At 49.5% G+C, this 24,657-nt stretch overlaps 1 protein-coding gene across 1 annotated transcript in view; it reads left to right on the top strand.

Moving 5' to 3' along the window:
* Nucleotides 1–24,657, top strand: part of LOC145878573 (glutamate receptor 2-like) — a 104,293-nt gene that overhangs the window by 57,959 nt on the left and 21,677 nt on the right. Inside the window, exons 7-10 of the mRNA XM_082973940.1 lie at nucleotides 2,503–2,670; nucleotides 2,989–3,213; nucleotides 5,760–5,903; nucleotides 20,874–21,121. Of these exons, the coding sequence (XP_082830066.1) occupies nucleotides 2,503–2,670; nucleotides 2,989–3,213; nucleotides 5,760–5,903; nucleotides 20,874–21,121 (785 nt within the window). The remainder of the gene's footprint in view (nucleotides 1–2,502; nucleotides 2,671–2,988; nucleotides 3,214–5,759; nucleotides 5,904–20,873; nucleotides 21,122–24,657) is intronic.

Genomic DNA, 24,657 nt, shown 5'->3' with positions numbered 1-24,657 from the left:
CCCTAACCCCTAACCTCTAACCCCTAACCCCTAATCCTTACCCTAACCCCTAAACCATACCCTAACCCATACCCTAATCCCTACCCTAACCCCTAAACCCTACCCTAACCCCTACCTCTAACCTCTAACCCCTAAACCCTACCCTAACCCTGGTGCTGACAGCAGGATCAGGGTAGTACCTCTAACCTCTGACCGTAAACCCTAATCCCTACCCTAACCATGGAGCTGACAGCAGGATCAGGGTAGTACCTCTAACCTCTAACCCCTAACCCTTGAACCCTACCCTAACCCCTAACACCTAACTCCTAGCCTAACCCCTAACCCCTAACCCCGAACCTAACCCCTACCCTAACCCCTAACCCCTACCCTAACCCCTCCCCCCTACCCTAATCCCTACCCTAACCCTTGACCTACCCTAACCCCTTCCCCTACCCTAACCCCTACCCTAAACCCTAACCCCTACCCTAATCCCTACCCTAACCCTTGACCCCTACCCTAACCCCTACCCTAACCCCTAACCCCTACCCCAACCCCTAACCCCTACCCTAACCCCTACCCTACCCCCTAACCCCTAACCCCTACCCTACCCCTACCCTAACCCCTTTCCCCCTACCCCTACCCTACCCCTACCCTAACCCCTTACCCCTACCCTAACCCCTAACCCCTACCCTCCCCCCTACCCTACCCTAACCCCTATCCCCTACCCTAACCCCTACCCCCTACCCTCCCCCCTACCCTACCCCTACCCTAACCCCTAGCCCCTACCCTAACCCCTAACCCCTACCCTCCCCCCTACCCTACCCCTACCCTAACCCCTAACCCCTACCCTCCCCCCTACCCTACCCCTACCCTAACCCCTAACCCCTACCCTCCCCCCTACCCTACCCCTACCCTAACCCCTACCCTAACCCCTAACCCCTAACCCCTACCCTCCCCCCTACCCTAACCCCTACCCTAACCCCTAACCCCTACCCTCCCCCCTACCCTAACCCCTAACCCCAACCCTGAACCATACCCTAACCCTCTACCCCTACCCTAACCCTTGAACCCTACCCTAACCCCTAAAACCAACCCTAACCCCTACCCTTGACCCCTACACTAACCCTCGCCCCCTACCCTAACCCTTGACCCCTACCCTAACCCTTGACCCCTACCCTAACCCTTGACCCCTACCCTAACCCTTGACCCCTACACTAACCCTTGAGCTGACACCAGCATCAGGATACGACCTCTAACCCTAACCCCTAACCCTCGAGCTGACACCAGCATCAGGATACGACCTCTAACCAAATTGCAGATACTGAAAAGTTCAATCAGTCACTTGCATGAACACAGAAATGAGTTATTAGAACAGCACAGAAATAGACCACAGAAATGAGTTATTAGAACAGCACATAAATAGACCACAGAAATGAGTTATTAGAACAGCATATAAATAGAACACAGAAATGAGTTATTAGAACAGCACATAAATAGACCACAGAAATGAGTTATTAGAACAGCACAGAAATAGAACACAGAAATGAGTTATTAGAACAGCACATAAATAGACCACAGAAATGAGTTATTAGAACAGCACAGAAATAGAACACAGAAATGAGTTATTAGAACAGCATATAAATAGAACACAGAAATGAGTTATTAGAACAGCACATAAATAGAACACAGAAATGAGTTATTAGAACAGCACAGAAATAGACCACAGAAATTAGTTATGAGAACAGCTCAAGTATTACATCATCATCACACTCTTTTCACAATGCAGTGATCAATATCAGTATACAGTACAGGAAGGAGCACCATGTAGATGTACAGTAACCTCTAACCATCTCCCTCTCTCTCTCCATCTCTCTCCATCTCCCTCCCTCCGTCCCCATCTCTCAATATATATAATCTCTCCATCTCTCTCTCTCTCTCTCTCTCTCTCTCTCTCTCTCTCAATATATCTTAATCTCTCCATCTCTCTCCCTCTCTTTCTATCTCTCAATATATCTTCATCTCTCCATCTCTCTCCCTCTCCATCTCTCAATATATCTTCATCTCTCCATCTCTCTCCCTCTCTTTCTATCTCTCAATATATCTTCATCTCTCCATCTCTCTTCCTCTCTCTCTCTCTCTCTATCTCTCTCCCTTTCTCTCTCTCTATCTCTCCATCTCTCTCTCTCTCTCTCTCTCTCTCTCTCTCTCTCTCTCTCCACATCTCTCAATATATCTTAATCTCTCCATCTCTCTCTCTCTCTCTCTATCTCTCTCCCTTTCTCTCTCTCTATATCTCTCTCCCTCTCTCTCTCTCCCTCGCTCTCTCTATCTCTCCATCTCTCTCTCTCTCTCTCTCCACATCTCTCAATATATCTTAATCTCTCCATCTCTCTCTCTATCTCTCTCTCTCCCCATCTCTCCCCATCTCTCTCTCTATCCCTCCATCTCTCTCTCTCTCTCCCCATCTCTCTCTCTCTCTCTCCCCATCTCCCTCTCTCTCCCCATCTCTCTCTCCCTCTCCAGTACACATCAGCTCTGACCTATGATGCGGTCCAGGTTATGACCGAAGCGTTCCGGACACTCACCAAGCAACGGATCGATTTCAGTCGTCGTGGCAATAACGGGGACTGTCTGGCCAATCCGGCGGTGCCCTGGTCTCAAGGCATGGAGATAGAACGCGCCCTCAAACAGGTTACCATAGAAACAGCTGTTAGCTGTTAGGGTTTAGGGGTTTCAATGATCTTATGTGTATTGTGTAGTTTTATATGGATGAGGTAAAATACTGTGTGTGTGTGTGTGTGTGTGTGTGTGTGTGTGTGTGTGTGTGTGTGTGTGTGTGTGTGTGTGTGTGTGTGTTGTGTGTGTGTGTGTGTGGTGTGGTGTGGTGTGGTGTGGTGTGTCTGTGTGTGGTGTGTGGTGTGGTGTGGTGTGGTGTGGTGTGGTGTGGTGTGGTGTGTCTGTGTGTGTGTGTGTGTGTGTGTGTGTGTGTGTGTGTGTGTGTGTGTGTAGGTGCGTGTGGATGGGCTGACAGGTAATATCCAGTTTGACCAGTACGGTAAAAGAGTCAACTACTCCGTCAACGTGATGGAACTGAAGAACACTGGACCAGTTAAGGTACAGCCAATCAGCATTTACCAGCACACTCACTTCCTTACAATGAGCCAATCAGCATTTACCAGCACAACTCACTTCCTTACAATGAGCCAATTAACATTCACCAGCCTATTCACTTCCTTACAATGAGCCAATCAGCAGGAGGGCCTGCTGTCCGGACCTCTGGCAGTCTCTATGGGGGGCCACAGGGTTCAATTCTCGGGCCGACTCTCTTCTCTGTATACATCAATGATGTCGCTCTTGCTGCGGGTGATTCTCTGATCCACCTCTACGCAGACGACACCATTCTGTAAACTTCTGGCCCTACTTTGGACACTGTGTTAACTAACCCTCCAGATGAGCTTCAATGCCATGCATCTCTCCTTCCGTGGCCTCCAACTGTTCTTAAACTCTGGTAAAACTAAATGCATGCTATTCAACCAATCGCTGCCCGCCCGTCCAGCATCACTACTCTGGACGGCTCTGACTTAGAATATGTGGACAACTACAAATACATAGGTGTCTGGTTAGACTGTAAACTCTCCTTCCAGACGCACATTAAGCATCTCCAATCCAAAGTTAAATCTAGAATCGGCTTCCTATTTTGCAACAAAGCATCCTTCACTCATGCTGCCAAACATAACCTCGTAAATCCTCGACTTCGGCGATGTCATTTACAAAATAGCCTCCAACACTCTACTCAGCAAATTGGATGCAGTCTATCACAGTGCCATCCGTTTTGTCACCAAAGCCCCATATACTACCCACCACTGCGACCTGTATGCTCTCGTTGGCTGGCCTTTGCTTCATAATCGTCGCCAAACCCACTGGCTCCAGGTCATCTATAAGTCTCTGCTAGGTAAAGCCCCGCCTTATCTCAACTCACTGGTCACGATAACAACACCCACCCGTAGCACACGCTCCAGCAGGTATATCTCACTGGTCATCCCCAAAGCCAACACCTCCTTTGGCTGCCTTTCCTTCCAGTTCTCTGCTGCCAATGACTGGAACGAATAGCAAAAAATGAATTCAAAGCAACAGAAAGTCCTGTTGTAGCGCACCTCTGAATTCCAGAAAGAAACTGCTGTATCTAAAGCCTCTTGGAAGTCAACCTGAGTTGGGGCTAGCTTGAACTGTGTTTCCACTGCCTCCAGAACAGAAATTATGTCATGTTGCTAGTTAGCCAATGTGACTGTGCAGCTTGCTTTGCTACAACTAGCTAGCTAGCAAGATGTTGAAGAAAGAATTTACCCTCACCATGCTGTAACTAATGTTACCCCGTACTACCCATGCCAGCTAGCCAAATGTTTAGCTTGCTAGATAGCTAAATGTTTAGCTTCATCGCTAGCATAACAAGAGAGTTAGCTAGCTTAATATCCAACCTTGCTTGCCATGGCCACAGCTAGCCAAATGTTTAGCTTGCTAGCTTGCTAAATGTTTAGCTTCATCGCTAGCATAACAAGAGAGTTAGCTAGCTTAATATCCAACCTTGCTTGCCATGGCCACAGCTAGCCAAATGTTTAACTTGCTAGCTAGCTAAACGGTTAGCGTCATCGCTAGCATAGCTAGCTAGATTCCTAACCTTGCTTGCCTTGGGATTGGCTATTAGCTAGCAGGCTGACTAAACACATCAGAGGACAGGCTTTCAATCCCTGCTCGCTTATATTAGCTAGCTAGCGTGTTTCAACTCTGAATTGCAAGCTAACATTAGATGGCTGAATGTTGTCAAATTGTATTGTGTAGTGCAAAAAATAAATTAAGGATTCAACTATGTTGGTAATTCTTGTCATGTCTGACTAGTGCAGTAGGATACTACTTGTCCATGTGCTAGCTAACAGCAACAAACCTAGAAGAGATAAACGTGAAAGCATCCAGCAGAGATTAGCTTCTCATTAGCTAGCTAACGTTAGCTATATTATAGTTATAAAGCATTATGTTTACTATTTTGAAATAACATATATTTCTTTGATTGTACATATGTCTTAGTAAGCAATCTCTTTGGCAACAAACTAACTTTTTGTCATAATATTTAGCTACCTAGCAAGCTTGCTTTGCAAATATTAGCCTAGCTTAGCTAGCTTAGCTAGCTAGCATCGAGTTTAGGTGATAGAAACATGGCCGTAAAAACAGCTCTAGCTTAGTTTAGAAGAAAGACTGATGTTTGTTTTTATCCAGAGAGGTGGGCCCACAAGCATTTCTAAACCCAGACGCTCAACATCGCGAGACTTCTGGGAAGCTTGCAGAATGCCCTGTATATAGCTGTGATCTGACAGGACTAATCAATACTTTCAGAATGCCCTGTATATAGCTGTGATCTGACAGGACTAATCAATACTTTCAGAATGCCCTGTATATAGCTGTGATCTGACAGGACTAATCAATACTTTCAGAATGCCCTGTATATAGCTGTGATCTGACAGGACTAATCAATACTTTCAGAATGCCCTGTATATAGCTGTGATCTGACAGGACTAATCAATACTTTCAGAATGCCCTGTATATAGCTGTGATCTGACAGGACAGGCCTAATCAATACATTCAGAATGCCCTGTATATAGCTGTGATCTGACAGGACTAATCAATACTTTCAGAATGCCCTGTATATAGCTGTGATCTGACAGGCCTAATCAATACTTTCAGAATGCCCTGTATATAGCTGTGATCTGTCTCACCTCCCTGGCTATCAGGTCAACGACTACCTGTCTCACCTCCCTGGCTATCAGGTCAACGACTACCTGTCTCACCTCCCTGGCTATCAGGTCAACGACTACCTGTCTCACCTCCCTGGCTATCAGGTCAACGACTACCTGTCTCACTTCCCTGGCTATCAGGTCAACGACTACCTGTCTCAAGTCTAGGTCCAAGACACTGCTAAACAGATTCTACCCCCAAGCCATAAGACTTCTGAAAAATGTATGAAATGGCCACCTGGACTATTTACATTGACAGAGCAGTCAGACCAGAGCAGTCAGACAGGCAGACCAGAGCAGTCAGACAGGCAGACCAGAGCAGTCAGACAGACAGACCAGAGCAGTCAGACAGACAGACCAGAGCAGCCAGACAGACAGACCAGAGCAGTCAGACAGACCAGTCAGGCAGACAGACCAGAGCAGTCAGACAGGCAGACCAGAGCAGCCAGACAGACAGACCAGAGCAGTCAGACAGACAGACCAGAGCAGCCAGACAGACAGACCAGAGCAGTCAGACAGACCAGTCAGGCAGACAGACCAGAGCAGTCAGACAGGCAGACCAGAGCAGTCAGACAGACATACCAGACCAGAGCAGTGTGGGGCTAGATGGACAGCAGTCAGACCAGAGCAGTGTGGGGCTAGATGGACAGCAGTCAGACCAGAGCAGTGTGGGGCTAGATGGACAGCTGTCAGTCAGACCAGAGCAGTGTGGGGCTAGATGGACAGCAGTCAGACCAGAGCAGTGTGGGGCTAGATGGACAGCTGTCAGACCAGAGCAGTGTGGGGCTAGATGGACAGCAGTCAGACCAGAGCAGTGTGGGGCTAGATGGACAGCTGTCAGTCAGACCAGAGCAGTGTGGGGCTAGATGGACAGCAGTCAGACCAGAGCAGTGTGGGGCTAGATGGACAGCAGTCAGTCAGACCAGAGCAGTGTGGGGCTAGATGGACAGCAGTCAGACCAGAGCAGTGTGGGGCTAGATGGACAGCAGTCAGACCAGAGCAGTGTGGGGCTAGATGGACAGCAGTCAGACCAGAGCAGTGTGGGGCTAGATGGACAGCAGTCAGACCAGAGCAGTGTGGGGCTAGATGGACAGCTGTCAGTCAGACCAGAGCAGTGTGGGGCTAGATGGACAGCTGTCAGACCAGAGCAGTGTGGGGCTAGACGGACAGCAGTCAGACCAGAGCAGTGTGGGGCTAGATGGACAGCAGTCAGACCAGAGCAGTGTGGGGCTAGATGGACAGCAGTCAGACCAGAGCAGTGTGGGGCTAGATGGACAGCTGTCAGACCAGAGCAGTGTGGGGCTAGATGGACAGCAGTCAGACCAGAGCAGTGTGGGGCTAGATGGACAGCAGTCAGACCAGAGCAGTGTGGGGCTAGATGGACAGCAGTCAGACCAGAGCAGTGTGGGGCTAGACGGACAGCAGTCAGACCAGAGCAGTGTGGGGCTAGATGGACAGCAGTCAGACCAGAGCAGTGTGGGGCTAGACAGGACAGCAGTCAGACCAGAGCAGTGTGGGGCTAGATGGACAGCTGTCAGTCAGACCAGAGCAGTGTGGGGCTAGATGGACAGCTGTCAGACCAGAGCAGTGTGGGGCTAGATGGACAGCAGTCAGACCAAGAGCAGTGTGGGGCTAGATGGACAGCAGTCAGACCAGAGCAGTGTGGGGCTAGATGGACAGCAGTCAGACCAGAGCAGTGTGGGGCTAGATGGACAGCTGTCAGACCAGAGAAGTGTGGGGCTAGATGGACAGCTGTCAGACCAGAGCAGTGTGGGGCTAGATGGACAGCAGTCAGACCAGAGCAGTGTGGGGCTAGATGGACAGCTGTCAGTCAGACCAGAGCAGTGTGGGGCTAGATGGACAGCAGTCAGACCAGAGCAGTGTGGGGCTAGATGGACAGCTGTCAGTCAGACCAGAGCAGTGTGGGGCTAGATGGACAGCTGTCAGACCAGAGCAGTGTGGGGGCTAGATGGACAGCTGTCAGACCAGAGCAGTGTGGGGCTAGATGGACAGCTGTCAGTCAGACCAGAGCAGTGTGGGGCTAGATGGACAGCTGTCAGACCAGAGCAGTGTGGGGCAAGATGGACAGCAGTCAGACCAGAGCAGTGTGGGGCTAGATGGACAGCAGTCAGACCAGAGCAGTGTGGGGCTAGATGGACAGCTGTCAGACCAGAGCAGTGTGGGGCTAGATGGACAGCTGTCAGTCAGACCAGAGCAGTGTGGGGCTAGATGGACAGCTGTCAGACCAGAGCAGTGTGGGGCTAGATGGACAGCAGTCAGACCAGAGCAGTGTGGGGCTAGATGGACAGCAGTCAGACCAGAGCAGTGTGGGGCTAGATGGACAGCAGTCAGACCAGAGCAGTGTGGGGCTAGATGGACAGCAGTCAGACCAGAGCAGTGTGGGGCTAGATGGACAGCAGCCAGACCACAGCAGTGTGGGGCTAGATGGACAGCAGTCAGACCAGAGCAGTGTGGGGCTAGATGGACAACTGTTAGTCAGACCAGAGCAGTGTAGGGCTAGATGGACAGCTGTCAGACCAGAGCAGTGTGGGGCTAGATGGACAGCTGTCAGTCAGACCAGAGCAGTGTGGGGCTAGATGGACAGCAGTCAGTCAGACCAGAGCAGTGTGGGGCTAGATGGACAGCAGTCAGACCAGAGCAGTGTGGGGCTAGATGGACAGCAGTCAGACCAGAGCAGTGTGGGGCTAGATGGACAGCAGTCAGACCAGAGCAGTGTGGGGCTAGATGGACAGCTGTCAGACCAGAGCAGTGTGGGGCTAGATGGACAGCTGTCAGTCAGACCAGAGCAGTGTGGGGCTAGATGGACAGCAGTCAGACCAGAGCAGTGTGGGGCTAGATGGACAGCAGTCAGACCAGAGCAGTGTGGGGCTAGATGGACAGCAGTCAGACCAGAGCAGTGTGGGGCTAGATGGACAGCAGTCAGACCAGAGCAGTGTGGGGCTAGATGGACAGCAGTCAGACCAGAGCAGTGTGGGCTAGCTGGACAGCAGTCAGACCAGAGCAGTGTGGGGCTAGATGGACAGCTGTCAGACCAGAGCAGTGTGGGGCTAGATGGACAGCAGTCAGACCAGAGCAGTGTGGGGCTAGATGGACAGCAGTCAGACCAGAGCAGTGTGGGGCTAGATGGACAGCTGTCAGACCAGAGCAGTGTGGGGCTAGATGGACAGCTGTCAGACCAGAGCAGTGTGGGGCTAGATGGACAGCAGTCAGACCAGAGCAGTGTGGGGCTAGATGGACAGCAGTCAGACCAGAGCAGTGTGGGGCTAGATGGACAGCTGTCAGACCAGAGCAGTGTGGGGCTAGATGGACAGCAGTCAGACCAGAGCAGTGTGGGGCTAGATGGACAGCAGTCAGACCAGAGCAGTGTGGGGCTAGATGGACAGCAGTCAGACCAGAGCAGTGTGGGGCTAGATGGACAGACATACAGACCAGAGCAGTGTGGGGCTAGATGGACAGCAGTCAGACCAGAGCAGTGTGGGGCTAGATGGACAGCAGTCAGACCAGAGCAGTGTGGGGCTAGATGGACAGCTGTCAGACCAGAGCAGTGTGGGGCTAGATGGACAGCTGTCAGACCAGAGCAGTGTGGGGCTAGACGGACAGCAGTCAGACCAGAGCAGTGTGGGGCTAGATCGACAGCAGTCAGACCAGAGCAGTGTGGGGCTAGATGGACAGCTGTCAGACCAGAGCAGTGTGGGGCTAGATGGACAGCTGTCAGACCAGAGCAGTGTGGGGCTAGATGGACAGCAGTCAGTCAGACCAGAGCAGTGTGGGGCTAGATGGACAGCAGTCAGTCAGACCAGAGCAGTGTGGGGCTAGATGGACAGCAGTCAGACCAGAGCAGTGTGGGCTAGATGACAGCAGTCAGACCAGAGCAGTGTGGGGCTAGATGGACAGCAGTCAGACCAGAGCAGTGTGGGGCTAGATGGACAGCAGTCAGACCAGAGCAGTGTGGGGCTAGATGGACAGCAGTCAGACCAGAGCAGTGTGGGGCTAGATGGACAGCAGTCAGACCAGAGCAGTGTGGGGCTAGATGGACAGCAGTCAGACCAGAGCAGTGTGGGGCTAGATGGACAGCAGTCAGACCAGAGCAGTGTGGGGCTAGATGGACAGCTGTCAGACCAGAGCAGTGTGGGGCTAGATGGACAGCAGTCAGACCAGAGCAGTGTGGGGCTAGATGGACAGCAGTCAGACCAGAGCAGTGTGGGGCTAGATGGACAGCAGTCAGACCAGAGCAGTGTGGGGCTAGATGGACAGCTGTCAGACCAGAGCAGTGTGGGGCTAGATGATGACAGCTGTCAGTCAGACCAGAGCAGTGTGGGGCTAGATGGACAGCAGTCAGACCAGAGCAGTGTGGGGCTAGATGGACAGCAGTCAGACCAGAGCAGTGTGGGGCTAGATGGACAGCAGTCAGACCAGAGCAGTGTGGGGCTAGATGGACAGCAGTCAGACCAGAGCAGTGTGGGGCTAGATGGACAGCAGTCAGACCAGAGCAGTGTGGGGCTAGATGGACAGCTGTCAGACCAGAGCAGTGTGGGGGCTAGATGGACAGCTGTCAGACAGAGCAGTGTGGGCAGATGGACAGCAGTAGACCAGAGCAGTGTGGGGCTAGATGGACAGCAGTCAGACCAGAGCAGTGTGGGGCTAGATGGACAGCTGTCAGACCAGAGCAGTGTGGGGCTAGATGGACAGCTGTCAGACCAGAGCAGTGTGGGGCTAGATGGACAGCAGTCAGACCAGAGCAGTGTGGGGCTAGCTGGACAGCAGTCAGACCAGAGCAGTGTGGGGCTAGATGGACAGCAGTCAGACCAGAGCAGTGTGGGGCTAGATGGACAGCAGTCAGACAGGGTGTGGGCTAGATGGACAGCAGTCAGACCAGAGCAGTGTGGGGCTAGATGGACAGCAGTCAGACCAGAGCAGTGTGGGGCTAGATGGACAGCTGTCAGACCAGAGCAGTGTGGGGCTAGATGGACAGACATGTCAGACCAGAGCAGTGTGGGGCTAGATGGACAGCAGTCAGACCAGAGCAGTGTGGGGCTAGATGGACAGCTGTCAGACCAGAGCAGTGTGGGGCTAGATGGACAGCAGTCAGACCAGAGCAGTGTGGGGCTAGATGGACAGCAGTCAGACCAGAGCAGTGTGGGGCTAGACGGACAGCAGTCAGACCAGAGCAGTGTGGGCTAGATCGACAGCAGTCAGACCAGAGCAGTGTGGGGCTAGATGGACAGCTGTCAGACCAGAGCAGTGTGGGGCTAGATGGACAGCTGTCAGACCAGAGCAGTGTGGGGCTAGATGGACAGCAGTCAGACCAGAGCAGTGTGGGGCTAGATGGACAGCTGTCAGACCAGAGCAGTGTGGGGCTAGATCGGACAGCTGTCAGTCAGACCAGAGCAGTGTGGGGCTAGATGGACAGCAGTCAGACCAGAGCAGTGTGGGGCTAGATGGACAGCAGTCAGACCAGAGCAGTGTGGGGCTAGATGGACAGCAGTCAGACCAGAGCAGTGTGGGGCTAGATGGACAGCAGTCAGACCAGAGCAGTGTGGGGCTAGATGGACAGCAGTCAGACCAGAGCAGTGTGGGGCTAGATGGACAGCAGTCAGACCAGAGCAGTGTGGGGCTAGATGGACAGCTGTCAGACCAGAGCAGTGTGGGGCTAGATGGACAGCTGTCAGTCAGACCAGAGCAGTGTGGGGCTAGATGGACAGCAGTCAGACCAGAGCAGTGTGGGGCTAGATGGACAGCTGTCAGACCAGAGCAGTGTGGGGCTAGATGGACAGCAGTCAGACCAGAGCAGTGTGGGGCTAGATGGACAGCAGTCAGACCAGAGCAGTGTGGGGCTAGATGGACAGCAGTCAGACCAGAGCAGTGTGGGGCTAGATGGACAGCAGTCAGACCAGAGCAGTGTGGGGCTAGACGGACAGCAGTCAGACCAGAGCAGTGTGGGGCTAGATGGACAGCAGTCAGACCAGAGCAGTGTGGGGCTAGACGGACAGCAGTCAGACCAGAGCAGTGTGGGGCTAGATGGACAGCAGTCAGACCAGAGCAGTGTGGGGCTAGATGGACAGCAGTCAGACCAGAGCAGTGTGGGGCTAGATGGACAGCAGTCAGACCAGAGCAGTGTGGGGCTAGATGGACAGCAGTCAGACCAGAGCAGTGTGGGGCTAGATGGACAGCAGTCAGACCAGAGCAGTGTGGGGCTAGATGGACAGCAGTCAGACCAGAGCAGTGTGGGGCTAGATGGACAGCAGTCAGACCAGAGCAGTGTGGGGCTAGATGGACAGCTGTCAGACTCCAATCCATAAACCAAAATCAGATCAAATTGTATTTGTCACATGCACCAAATACTTTTATTTTACTAGGCAAATCAGTAAAGGACAAATTCTTATTTACAATGACGGCCTACCCGGCCAAACCCAGACGACGCTGTGCACCACCCTATGGAACGCCCAATCACAGCCGGTTGTGATACAGCCTGGAATTGAACCAGGGTCTGTAGTTCCACCTCCAGCACTGAGATGCAGCACCTTAGACCGCTGCACCACTCGGGAGCCCAATATAACTCCACCAATACAACGGGTGGAGACTTTACTATTAAATACTGGCTTACGACCCCGTCCCAACGATGCAGAGTCAAAAATAACTCCAAATCCAAAATGGTTGCCAATACCCTGGCACACACACACACACACACACACACACACACACACACACACACACACACACACACACACACACACACACACACACACACACACACAATCAATATGGCCCTGTATGATATCACACACACTCATAAACACACACACACACACACACAAACACACACACACACACACACACACACACAGAATCAATATGGCCCTGTATGATATCACTCACTCTCATAAACACACACACACACACACACACACACACACACACACACACACACACACACACACACACACACACACACACACACACACACACAATCAATATGGCCCTGTATGATATCATAAACACACACACACGCACACACACACACACACACACACACACACACACACACACACACACACACACACACACACACACACACACACACACACACACACACACACAATCAATATGGCCCTGTATGATATCATAAACACACACACACGCACACACACACACACACACACACACACACACACACACACACACACACACACACACACACACACACACAATCAATATGGCCCTGTATGATATCATAAACACACACACACACACACACACACACACACACACACACACACACACACAATCAATATGGCCCTGTATGATATCACACACACACACACACACACACATGATAGACTCAATGCCCACAATGCACTGGTACAACCACAATACAACCACAATACAACCACAATACAACCACAATACAATGCACTGGTACAACCACAACCACAATACAACCACAATACAATGAACTGGTACAACCACAATACAACCACAATACAATGAACTGGTACAACCACAACCACAATACAACCACAATACAATGCACTGGTACAACCACAATACAATGAACTGGTACAACCACAACCACAATACAATGCACTGGTACAACCACAATACAACCACAATACAATGAACTGGTACAACCACAATACAATGAACTGGTACAACCACAACCACAATACAACCACAATACAATGAACTAGGGTTAGAGGCTAGGAAGCAGGTTAGGGTGTAGGGGTTAGGGTGTAGGGGTTAGGGTGTAGGGGTTAGAGGCTAGGAAGCAGGGGTTAGGGTGTAGGGGTTAGAGGCTAGGAAGCAGGGGTTAGGGTGTAGGGGTTAGAGGCTAGGAAGCAGGTTAGGGTGTAGGGGTTAGAGGCTAGGCAGCAGGGATTAGGGTGTAGGGGTTAGAGGCTAGGAAGCAGGGGTTAGAGGCTAGGAAGCAGGTTAGGGTGTAGGGATAGAGGGTAGGCAGCAGGGGTTAGGGTGTAGAGGTTAGAGGCTAGGAAGCAGGTTAGGGTGTAGGGGTTAGAGGCTAGGCAGCAGGTTAGGGTGTAGGGGTTAGAGGCTAGGAAGCAGGTTAGGGTGTAGGGGTTAGAGGCTAGGAAGCAGGTTAGGGTGTAGGGGTTAGGGTGTAGGGGTTAGGGTGTAGGAAGCAGGTTAGGGTGTAGGGGTTAGAGGCTAGGAAGCAGGGGTTAGGGTGTAGGGGTTAGAGGCTAGGAAGCAGGGGTTAGGGTGTAGGGGTTAGGGGCTAGGCAGCAGGGGTTAGGGTGTAGGGGTTAGGGGCTAGGAAGCAGGGGTTAGGGTGTAGGGGTTAGAGGCGGCAGGGATTAGGGTGTAGGGGTTAGAGGCTCGGAAGCAGGGGTTAGAGGCTAGGAAGCAGGGGTTAGGGTGTAGGGGTTAGAGGCTAGGAAGCAGGTTAGGGTGTAGGGGTTAGAGGCTAGGAAGCAGGTTAGGGTGTAGGGGTTAGGGTGTAGGGGTTAGAGGCGTAGGAAGCAGGTTAGGGTGTAGGGGTTAGGGTGTAGGGGTTAGAGGCTAGGCAGCAGGGATTAGGGTGTAGGGGTTAGAGGCTAGGAAGCAGGGGTTAGAGGCTAGGAAGCAGGTTAGGGTGTAGGGATAGAGGGCTAGGCAGCAGGGGTTAGGGTGTAGAGGTTAGAGGCTAGGAAGCAGGTTAGGGTGTAGGGGTTAGAGGCTAGGCAGCAGGTTAGGGTGTAGGGGTTAGAGGCTAGGAAGCAGGTAGGGTGTAGGGGTTAGAGGCTAGGAAGCAGGTTAGGGTGTAGGGGTTAGGGTGTAGGGGTTAGGGTGTAGGAAGCAGGTTAGGGTGTAGGGGTTAGAGGCTAGGAAGCAGGGGTTAGGGTGTAGGGGTTAGAGGCTAGGAAGCAGGGGTTAGGGTGTAGGGGTTAGGGGCTAGGCAGCAGGGGTTAGGGGAGGGGTTAGGGGCTAGGAAGCAGGGGTTAGGGTGTAGGGGTTAGAGGCTAGGAAGCAGGGATTAGGGTGTAGGGGTTAGAGGCTCGGAAGCAGGGGTTAGAGGCTAGGAAGCAGGGGTTAGGGTGTAGGGGTTAGAGGCTAGGAAGCAGGTTAGGGTGTAGGGGTTAGAGGCTAGGAAGCAGGTTAGGGTGTAGGGGTTAGGGTGTAGGGGTTAGAGGCTAGGAAGCAGGTTAGGGTGTAGGGGTTAGGGTGTAGGGGTTAGAGGCTAGGAAGCAGGTTAGGGTGTAGGGGTTAGAGGCTAGGAAGCAGGTTAGGGTGTAGGGGTTAGAGGCTAGGCAGCAGGTTAGGGTGTAGGGGTTAGAGGCTAGGAAGCAGGTTAGTGTGTAGGGGTTAGAGGCTAGGAAGCAGGTTAGGGTGTAGGGGTTAGAGGCTAGGAAGCAGGGGTTAGAGGCTAGGAAGCAGGTTAGGGTGTAGGGGTTAGAGGCTAGGAAGCAGGTTAGGGTGTAGGGGTTAGAGGCTAGGAAGCAGGTTAGGGTGTAGGGGTTAGAGGCTAGGAAGCAGGTTAGGGTGTAGGGGTTAGAGGCTAGGCAGCAGGTTAGGGTGTAGGGGTTAGAGGCTAGGAAGCAGGTTAGGGTGTAGGGGTTAGAGGCTAGGCAGCAGGGGTTAGGGTGTAGGGGATAGAGGCTAGGAAGCAGGGGTTAGAGGCTAGGCAGCAGGGGTTAGGGTGTAGGGGTTAGGGTGTAGGGGATAGAGGCTAGGAAGCAGGTTAGGGTGTAGGGGTTAGGGTGTAGGGGTTAGGGTGTAGGGGTTAGAGGCTAGGAAGCAGGTTAGGGTGTAGGGGTTAGGGTGTAGGGGTTAGAGGCTAGGCAGCAGGGGTTAGGTTGTAGGGGTTAGGGTGTAGGGGTTAGAGGCTAGGCAGCAGGGGTTAGGGTGTAGGGTGTAGGGGTTAGGGTGTAGGGGTTAGGGTGTAGGGGTTAGAGGCTAGGAAGCAGGGGTTAGAGGCTAGGAAGCAGGGGTTAGGGTGTAGGGGTTAGAGGCTAGGAAGCAGGTTAGGGTGTAGGGGTTAGGGTGTAGGGGTTAGGGTGTAGGGGTTAGAGGCTAGGAAGTAGGGGATAGGGTGTAGGGGTTAGGGTGTAGGGGTTAGGGTGTAGGGGTTAGAGGCTAGGAAGCAGGTTAGGGTGTAGGGGTTAGGGTATAGGGGTTAGGGTGTAGGGGTTAGGGTGTAGGGGTTAGGGTGTAGGAGTTAGAGGCTAGGAAGCAGGTTAGGGTGTAGGGGTTAGAGGCTAGGAAGCAGGTTAGGGTGTAGGGGTTAGAGGCTAGGAAGCAGGGGTTAGGGTGTAGGGGTTAGGGTGTAGAGGTTAGAGGCTAGGAAGCAGGTTAGGGTGTAGGGGTTAGAGGCTAGGCAGCAGGTTAGGGTGTAGGGGTTAGAGGCTAGGCAGCAGGGGTAAGGGTGTAGCGGTTAGGGTGTAGGGGTTAGAGGCTAGGCAGCAGGGGTTAGGGTGTAGGGGTTAGGGTGTAGGGGTTAGAGGCTAGGCAGCAGGGGTTAGGGTGTAGGGGTTAGGGTGTAGGGGTTAGAGGCTAGGCAGCAGGGGTTAGGGTGTAGGGGTTAGGGTGTAGGGGTTAGAGACTAGGCAGCAGGGGTTAGGGTGTAGGGGTTAGAGGCTATGGGTGGGCATGGGTGGGCCTGGGAGGGCCTGGGTGGGCATAGGTCTGCCCACTTATGAATAAATATTGCATCCCCCATCTCGTATGTATATACTGTATTCTATGCTACGCCACTGTGTCTTAGTCCAATGACGCTCTGACATATATGTATATATTCCTAATCCATTCCTTACTTTATGTGTATTTTGGGTTTATGCTGTGAAACTGTTAGATACTACTAGTTAGATATTACTAGCTAGATATTACTAGTTAGATATTACTAGTTAGATATTACTAGTTAGATACTACTAGTTAGATATTACTAGTTAGATATTACTAGTTAGATACTACTAGTTAGATACTACTAGTTAGATATTACTAGTTAGATATTACCAGTTAGATACTACTAGTTAGATACTACTAGTTAGATATTACTAGTTAGATATTACTAGTTAGATATTACTAGTTAGATATTACTGCACTGTCGGAGCTAGAAACACAAGCATTTCCCTACACTCACATTAACACCTGCTAACCATGTGACCATTAACATCTGCTAACCATGTGACCAATAACATCTGCTAACCATGTGACCAATAACATCTGCTAACCATGTGACCAATAACATCTGCTAACCATGTGACCAATAACATCTGCTAACCATGTGACCAATAACATCTGCTAACCATGTGACCAATAACATCTGCTAACCATGTGACCAATAACATCTGCTAACCATGTGACCATTAACATCTGCTAACCATGTGACCAATAACATCTGCTAACCATGTGACCAATAACACCTGCTAACCATGTGACCAATAACATCTGCTAAACACGTGTATGGACCAATAACATCTGCTAACCATGTGACCAATAACATCTGCTAACCATGTGACCAATAACATCTGCTAACCATGTGACCAATAACATCTGCTAACCATGTGACCAATAACATCTGCTAAACACGTGTATGGACCAATTCATTTGATTTGATGTTGACTTGGGAGCCAGGCCCAGCCAATCAGAATGAACATGCTGATCTTGGCCCGCCCACTGCCACTGGGGAGCCAGGCCCAGCCAATCAGAATGCTGATCTTGGCCTACACTACTGCCACTGGGGAGCCAGGCCCAGCCAATCAGAATGCTGATCTTGGCCTACACTACTGCCACTGGGGAGCCAGGCCCAGCCAATCAGAATGCTGATCTGGTATCCAGTATTTTTATGACCCAATATAGGGCGGAGCCTGTCGTCTCCAACAGGAGCAAACTAATCGTAGTGGGCGGAGCCAAGCACGAGCTAGTGAGATCCTATTGGCGTGTTCTAGCATTTATTTGCATATTTCCGTTAGGATTTGTCTACTCTGTGAAGTGTGTGTGTGTGTGTGTGTGTGTGTGTGTGTGTGTGTGTGTGTGTGTGTGCGTGTGCGTGTGTGTGTGCAGTGTGTGTGTGTGTGTGTGTGTGTGAAGTGTGTGTGCAGTGTGTGTGTGTGTGTGTGTGTGTGTGTGTGTGTGTGTGTGTGTGTGAAGTGTGTGTGTGTGTGTGTGTGTGTGTGTGTGTGTGTGTGTGTGTGTGTGTGTGTGTGTGTGTGTGTGTGTGTGTGTGTGTGTGTGTGTGTGTGTGTGTGTGTGTGCAGAAGCTCAAATCGCCCTCCTTCTAAGCAAGACATTTTTTTAAAACTTTGGCAAAGGGTTTCTACAAAACGCAGTCCAGTGTTTGTTACAGATTGTAGTTTTAGAAACAGAGAACTGTATGGAGGTTAAAATGTTGTTTCATCCAAAACAAGTCAAACATTGAAATACCTTTATAGAATGTAAAGTAACAACACAAACAGGTCTGTGGATCAAAACCCTGTGGATCAAAACCCTGTGGATCAAAACCCTGTGGATCAAAACCCTGTGGATCAAAACCTGTATATAGTCAAATACACTGGTCTGTGGATCAAAACCCTGTGGATCAAAACCCTGTGGATCAAAACCCTGTGGATCAAAACCCTGTGGATCAAAACCCTGTGGATCAAAACCTGTATATAGTCAAATACACTGGTCTGTGGATCAAAACCCTGTGGATCAAAACCCTGTGGATCAAAACCTGTATATAGTCAAATACACTGGTCTGTGGATCAAAACCCTGTGGATCAAAACCTGTATATAGTCAAATACACTGGTCTGTGGATCAAAACCCTGTGGATCAAAACCCTGTGGATCAAAACCCTGTGGATCAAAACCCTGTGGATCAAAACCCTGTGGATCAAAACCCTGTGGATCAAAACCTGTATATAGTCAAATACACTGGTCTGTGGATCAAAACCCTGTGGATCAAAACCTGTATATAGTCAAATACACTGGTCTGTGGATCAAAACCCTGTTTATCAAAACCTGTATATAGTCAAATACACTGGTCTGTGGATCAAAACCCTGTGGATCAAAACCTGTATATAGTCAAATACACTGGTCTGTGTATCAAAACCCTGTGGATCAAAACCCTGTGGATCAAAACCTGTATATAGTAAAATACACTGGTCTGTGGATCAAAACCCTGTGGATCAAAACCCTGTGGATCAAAACCCTGTGGATCAAAACCCTGTGGATCAAAACCCTGTGGATCAAAACCCTGTGGATCAAAACCCTGTGGATCAAAACCCTGTGGATCAAAACCTGTATATAGTCAAATACACTGGTCTGTGTATCAAAACCCTGTGGATCAAAACCCTGTGGATCAAAACCTGTATATAGTCAAATACACTGGTCTGTGGATCAAAACCCTGTTTATCAAAACCTGTATATAGTCAAATACACTGGTCTGTGTATCAAAACCCTGTGGATCAAAACCTGTATATAGTCAAATACACAGGTCTGTGGATCAAAACCCTGTGGATCAAAACCTGTATATAGTCAAATACACTGGTCTGTGGATCAAAACCCTGTTTATCAAAACCCTGTGGATCAAAACCTGTATATAGTCAAATACACTGGTTTGTGTATCAAAACCCTGTGGATCAAAACCTGTATATAGTAAAATACACTGGTCTGTGGATCAAAACCCTGTGGATCAAAACCTGTATATAGTAAAATACACTGGTCTGTGGATCAAAACCCTGTGGATCAAAACCTGTATATAGTCAAATACACTGGTCTGTGGATCAAAACCCTGTGGATCAAAACCTGTATATAGTCAAATACACTGGTCTGTGGATCAAAACCCTGTGGATCAAAACCTGTATATAGTCAAATACACTGGTCTGTGTATCAAAACCCTGTGGATCAAAACCTGTATATAGTAAAATACACAGGTCTGTGTATCAAAACCCTGTGGATCAAAACCTGTATATAGTCAAATACACTGGTCTGTTTATCAAAACCTGTATATAGTCAAATACACTGGTCTGTGTATCAAAACCCTGTGGATCAAAACCTGTATATAGTCAAATACACTGGTCTGTGGATCAAAACCCTGTGGATCAAAACCTGTATATAGTCAAATACACTGGTCTGTTTATCAAAACCCTGTTTATCAAAACCTGTATATAGTAAAATACACTGGTCTGTTTATCAAAACCTGTATATAGTAAAATACACTGGTCTGTGTATCAAAACCCTGTGGATCAAAACCTGTATATAGTCAAATACACTGGTCTGTGTATCAAAACCCTGTGGATCAAAACCTGTATATAGTCAAATACACAGGTCTGTGTATCAAAACCCTGTGGATCAAAACCTGTATATAGTCAAATACACTGGTCTGTTTATCAAAACCTGTATATAGTCAAATACACTGGTCTGTTTATCAAAACCCTGTGGATCAAAACCTGTATATAGTCAAATACACTGGTCTGTTTATCAAAACCTGTATATAGTCAAATACACTGGTCTGTTTATCAAAACCTGTATATAGTAAAATACACTGGTCTGTTTATCAAAACCTGTATATAGTCAAATACACTGGTCTGTTTATCAAAACCTGTATATAGTAAAATACACTGGTCTGTTTATCAAAACCTGTATATAGTAAAATACACTGGTCTGTTTATCAAAACCTGTATATAGTCAAATACACTGGTCTGTTTATCAAAACCTGTATATAGTAAAATACACTGGTCTGTTTATCAAAACCTGTATATAGTAAAATACACTGGTCTGTTTATCAAAACCTGTATATAGTCAAATACACTGGTCTGTTTATCAAAACCTCTATATAGTAAAATACACTGGTCTGTGTATCAAAACCTGTATATAGTAAAATACTGTATACCGTCCTACCCTAAGGTGTAGTTCTTATGTGTTGTCCCTCTACAGAGGTCGAAGATATTGCTGTTTTACAAGATGTGGCGGGTGTAGAGGTTAGAGTGTAGTTCTAATGTGTTGTCTCTCAACAGAGGTCGAAGATATTGCTGTTTTACAAGATGTGGCGGGTGTAGAGGTTAGAGTGTAGTTCTAATGTGTTGTCCCTCTACAGAGGTCGAAGATATTGCTGTTTTACAAGATGTGGCGGGTGTAGAGGTTAGAGTGTAGTTCTAATGTGTTGTCTCTCAACAGAGGTCGAAGATTGCACTGTTTGACAAGATGTGGCAGTACATGAAGTCGGCAGAGCCGTCTCCGTTTGTGAAGAAGACAGCGGAAGGGGTGCTGAGAGTCAGGAAGTCCAAGGGGAAGTACGCGTACCTTCTGGAGTCCACCATGAACGAGTACATCGAGCAGAGGAAACCCTGCGACACCATGAAGGTGGGAGGGAACCTGGACTCTAAAGGATACGGCATCGCCACACCAAAAGGATCCCCATTAAGGTGGGTGAGATAGTATAACAATATGTCCTCTAATGTTGTTATAGTATCTTACCTACCCTGATGACCTGAAACACAGCGGTTTATATACAGGCCAGCATAGTATAGCATAGCATAGCATAGTATAGCATAGCATAGCATAGTATAGTAGAGCATAGTAGAGCATAGTATAGCATAGCATAGCATAGCATAGCATAGTATAGTAGAGCATAGCATAGCATAGTATAGCATAGCATAGCATAGCATAGTATAGTATAGCATAGCATAGCATAGTATAGCATAGCATAGCATAGCATAGTAAAACAATATGTCCTCTAATGTTGTTATAGTATCTTACCTACCCTGATGACCTGAAACACAGTGGTTTATATACAGGCCAGTATAGTATAGTATAGTATAGCATAGCATAGCATAGCATAGTACAGCATAGCATAGCATAGCATAGCATAGCATAGTATAGCATAGTATAGTATAGTATATTATCGTATAACAATATGTCCTCTAATGTTGTTATAGTATCTTACCTACCCTGATGACCTGAAACACAGTGGTTTATATACAGGCCAGTATAGTATAGCATAGCATAGTATAGCATAGCATAGCATAGCATAGTATAGCATAGCATAGCATAGTATAGCATAGTATAGCATAGCATAGTATAGTAGAGCATAGCATAGCATAGCATAGTATAGCATAGCATAGCATAGCATAGTATAGCATAGCATAGTAAAACAATATGTCCTCTAATGTTGTTATAGTATCTTACCTACCCTGATGACCTGAAACACAGTGGTTTATATACAGGCCAGTATAGTATAGTATAGTATAGCATAGCATAGCATAGTACAGCATAGCATAGCATAGTATAGCATAGCATAGCATAGCATAGTATAGCATAGTATAGTGTAGTATAGTATAACAATATGTCCACTAATGTTGTTATAGCATCTTAACTACCCTGATGACCTGAAACACACCGGTTTATATACAGGCTAGTATAGTATAGCATAGTATATTATAGTATAGTATATTATAGTATATTACAGTATAGTATAACAATATGTCTACTGTTGTTATAGTATCATACCTACCCTGATGATCTGAAAGACAGCGGTTTATATTAGTGTAGTATAATATAGTACAGTATAGTACTCCCTATCCCCAACTCTGACCACCTGTAAGCCTAGGGAAGACTACACTACCCCAGAGTTCTTAGCAGCTGGCAACAGAACTACACCACCTAATGTTCTTAGTGGCTGGCCACAGGACTACATTACCCATAGTTCTTAGTGGCTGGTCACAATAAACCCCTGCGGTACCTAGGGATGGGCTTCAGACCAATAGTTATCTTGCTTCTTCCTGATTGGCTGAAGAGAGAATGTTTTCGCTAATGCCTGGGTTGATTTGGAGCAGCCATACTCTGAGGGTCAAGATCAGGGTTGGGGTTAGGGTTAGGGTTAGGGCTAGGGGTTGGGTTAGGGGTTAGGGGTTAGGGTTAGGGCTAGGGGTTAGGGGTTAGGGTTAGGGTTAGGGCTAGGGGTTGGGTTAGGGGTTAGGGCAGCCATACTCTGAGGGTCAAGATCAGGGTTGGGGTTAGGGTTAGGGCTAGGGGTTGGGTTAGGGGTTAGGGGTTAGGGTTAGGGCTAGGGGTTAGGGGTTAGGGTTAGGGTTAGGGCTAGGGGTTGGGTTAGGGGTTAGGGCAGCCATACTCTGAGGGTCAAGATCAGGGTTGGGGTTAGGGTTAGGGTTAGGGCTAGGGGTTAGGGGTTAGGGTTAGGGTTAGGGTTAGGGGTTGGGCTAGGGAATATCAGGGTACTGAGGAAGGATGGTTGGGGTTAGGGTTTAGGGTTAGGGTTAGGGTTAGGGCTAGGGGTTGGGCTAGGGAACATCAGGGTACTGAGGAAGGATGGTTGGGTTTAGGGTTAGGGTTAGGGCTAGGGGTTGGGCTAGGGAATATCAGGGTACTGAGGAAGGATGGTTGGGGTTAGGGTTTAGGGTTAGGGTTTAGGGCTAGGGTTTAGGGCTAGGGGTTGGGCTAGGGAATATCAGGGTACTGAGGAAAGATGGTTGGGGTTAGGGTTTAGGGTTAGGGTTTAGGGCTAGGGGTTAGGGTTAGGGGTTGGGCTAGGGGTTGGGCTAGGGAACATCAGGGTACTGAGGAAGGATGGTTGGGTTTAGGGTTAGGGTTAGGGCTAGGGGTTGGGCTAGGGAATATCAGGGTACTGAGGAAGGATGGTTGGGTTTAGGGTTAGGGCTAGGGGTTAGGGTTAGGGTTAGGGCAGCCATACTCTGAGGGTCAAGATCAGCGTTGGGGTTAGGGTTAGGGCTAGGGGTTGGGTTTAGGGTTAGGGCTAGGGGTTGGGCTAGGGAATATCAGGGTACTGAGGAAGGATGGTTGGGTTTAGGGTTAGGGTTAGGGCTAGGGGTTAGGGCTAGGGAATATCAGGGTACTGAGGGAGGATGGTTGGGTTAGGGTTTAGCGTTAGGGCTAGGGGTTGGGCTAGGGGTTTAGGGTTAGGGCTTGGGGTTTAGGGTTAGGGCTAGGGGTTGGGCTAGGGAATATCAGGGTACTGAGGAAGGATGGTTGGGTTTAGGGTTAGGGCAGCCATACTCTGAGGGTCAAGATCAGGGTTGGGTTTAGGGTTAGGGCTAGGGGTTAGGGTTAGGGTTAGGGCAGCCATACTCTGAGGGTCAAGATCAGCGTTGGGGTTAGGGTTAGGGCTAGGGGTTGGGTTTAGGGTTAGGGCTAGGGGTTGGGCTAGGGAATATCAGGGTACTGAGGAAGGATGGTTGGGGTTAGGGTTAGGGTTAGGGCTAGGGGTTAGGGCTAGGGAATATCAGGGTACTGAGGGAGGATGGTTGGGCTAGGGTTTAGCGTTAGGGCTAGGGGTTGGGCTAGGGGTTTAGGGTTAGGGCTTGGGGTTTAGGGTTAGGGCTAGGGGTTGGGCTAGGGAATATCAGGGTACTGAGGAAGGATGGTTGGGTTAGGGTTTAGGGTTAGGGCTAGGGGTTGGGTTAGGGGTTAGGGTTAGAGCTAGGGGTTGGGCTAGGGAATATCAGGGTACTGAGGAAGGATGGTTGGGTTAGGGCTAGGGGTTAGGGCTAGGGGTTAGGGTTTAGGGTTAGGGCTAGGGGTTGGGCTAGGGGTTAGGGTTTAGGGTTAGGGCTATGGGTTGGGCTAGGGGTTAGGGTTTAGGGTTAGGGTTAGGGGTTGGGCTAGGGGTTAGGGTTTAGGGTTAGGGCTAGGGGTTGGGCTAGGGGTTAGGGGTTAGGGTTAGGGCTAGGGGTTGGGCTAGGGCTAGGGGTTAGGGCTAGGGTTAGGGCTAGGGCTAGGGGTTAGGGGTTGGGCTAGGGGTTGGGCTAGGGGTTAGGGGTTTAGGGTTAGGGCTAGGGGTTAGGGTTTAGGGCTAGGGTTAGGGGTTGGGCTAGGGCTAGGGGTTGGGCTAGGGAATATCAGGGTACTGAGGAAGGATGGTTGGGTTAGGGTTTAGGGTTAGGGCTAGGGGTTGGGCTAGGGTTTAGGGTTTAGGGCTAGGGCT

This window comes from Salmo salar, chromosome 04 (assembly GCF_965601325.2).
Source record: "Salmo salar chromosome 04, fSalSal1, whole genome shotgun sequence".
NCBI classification, from domain to species: Eukaryota; Metazoa; Chordata; class Actinopteri; order Salmoniformes; family Salmonidae; genus Salmo; species Salmo salar.
The sequence above is the reverse complement of the archived record's forward strand: the minus strand, read 5'-3'. Positions and strand labels throughout refer to the sequence as shown.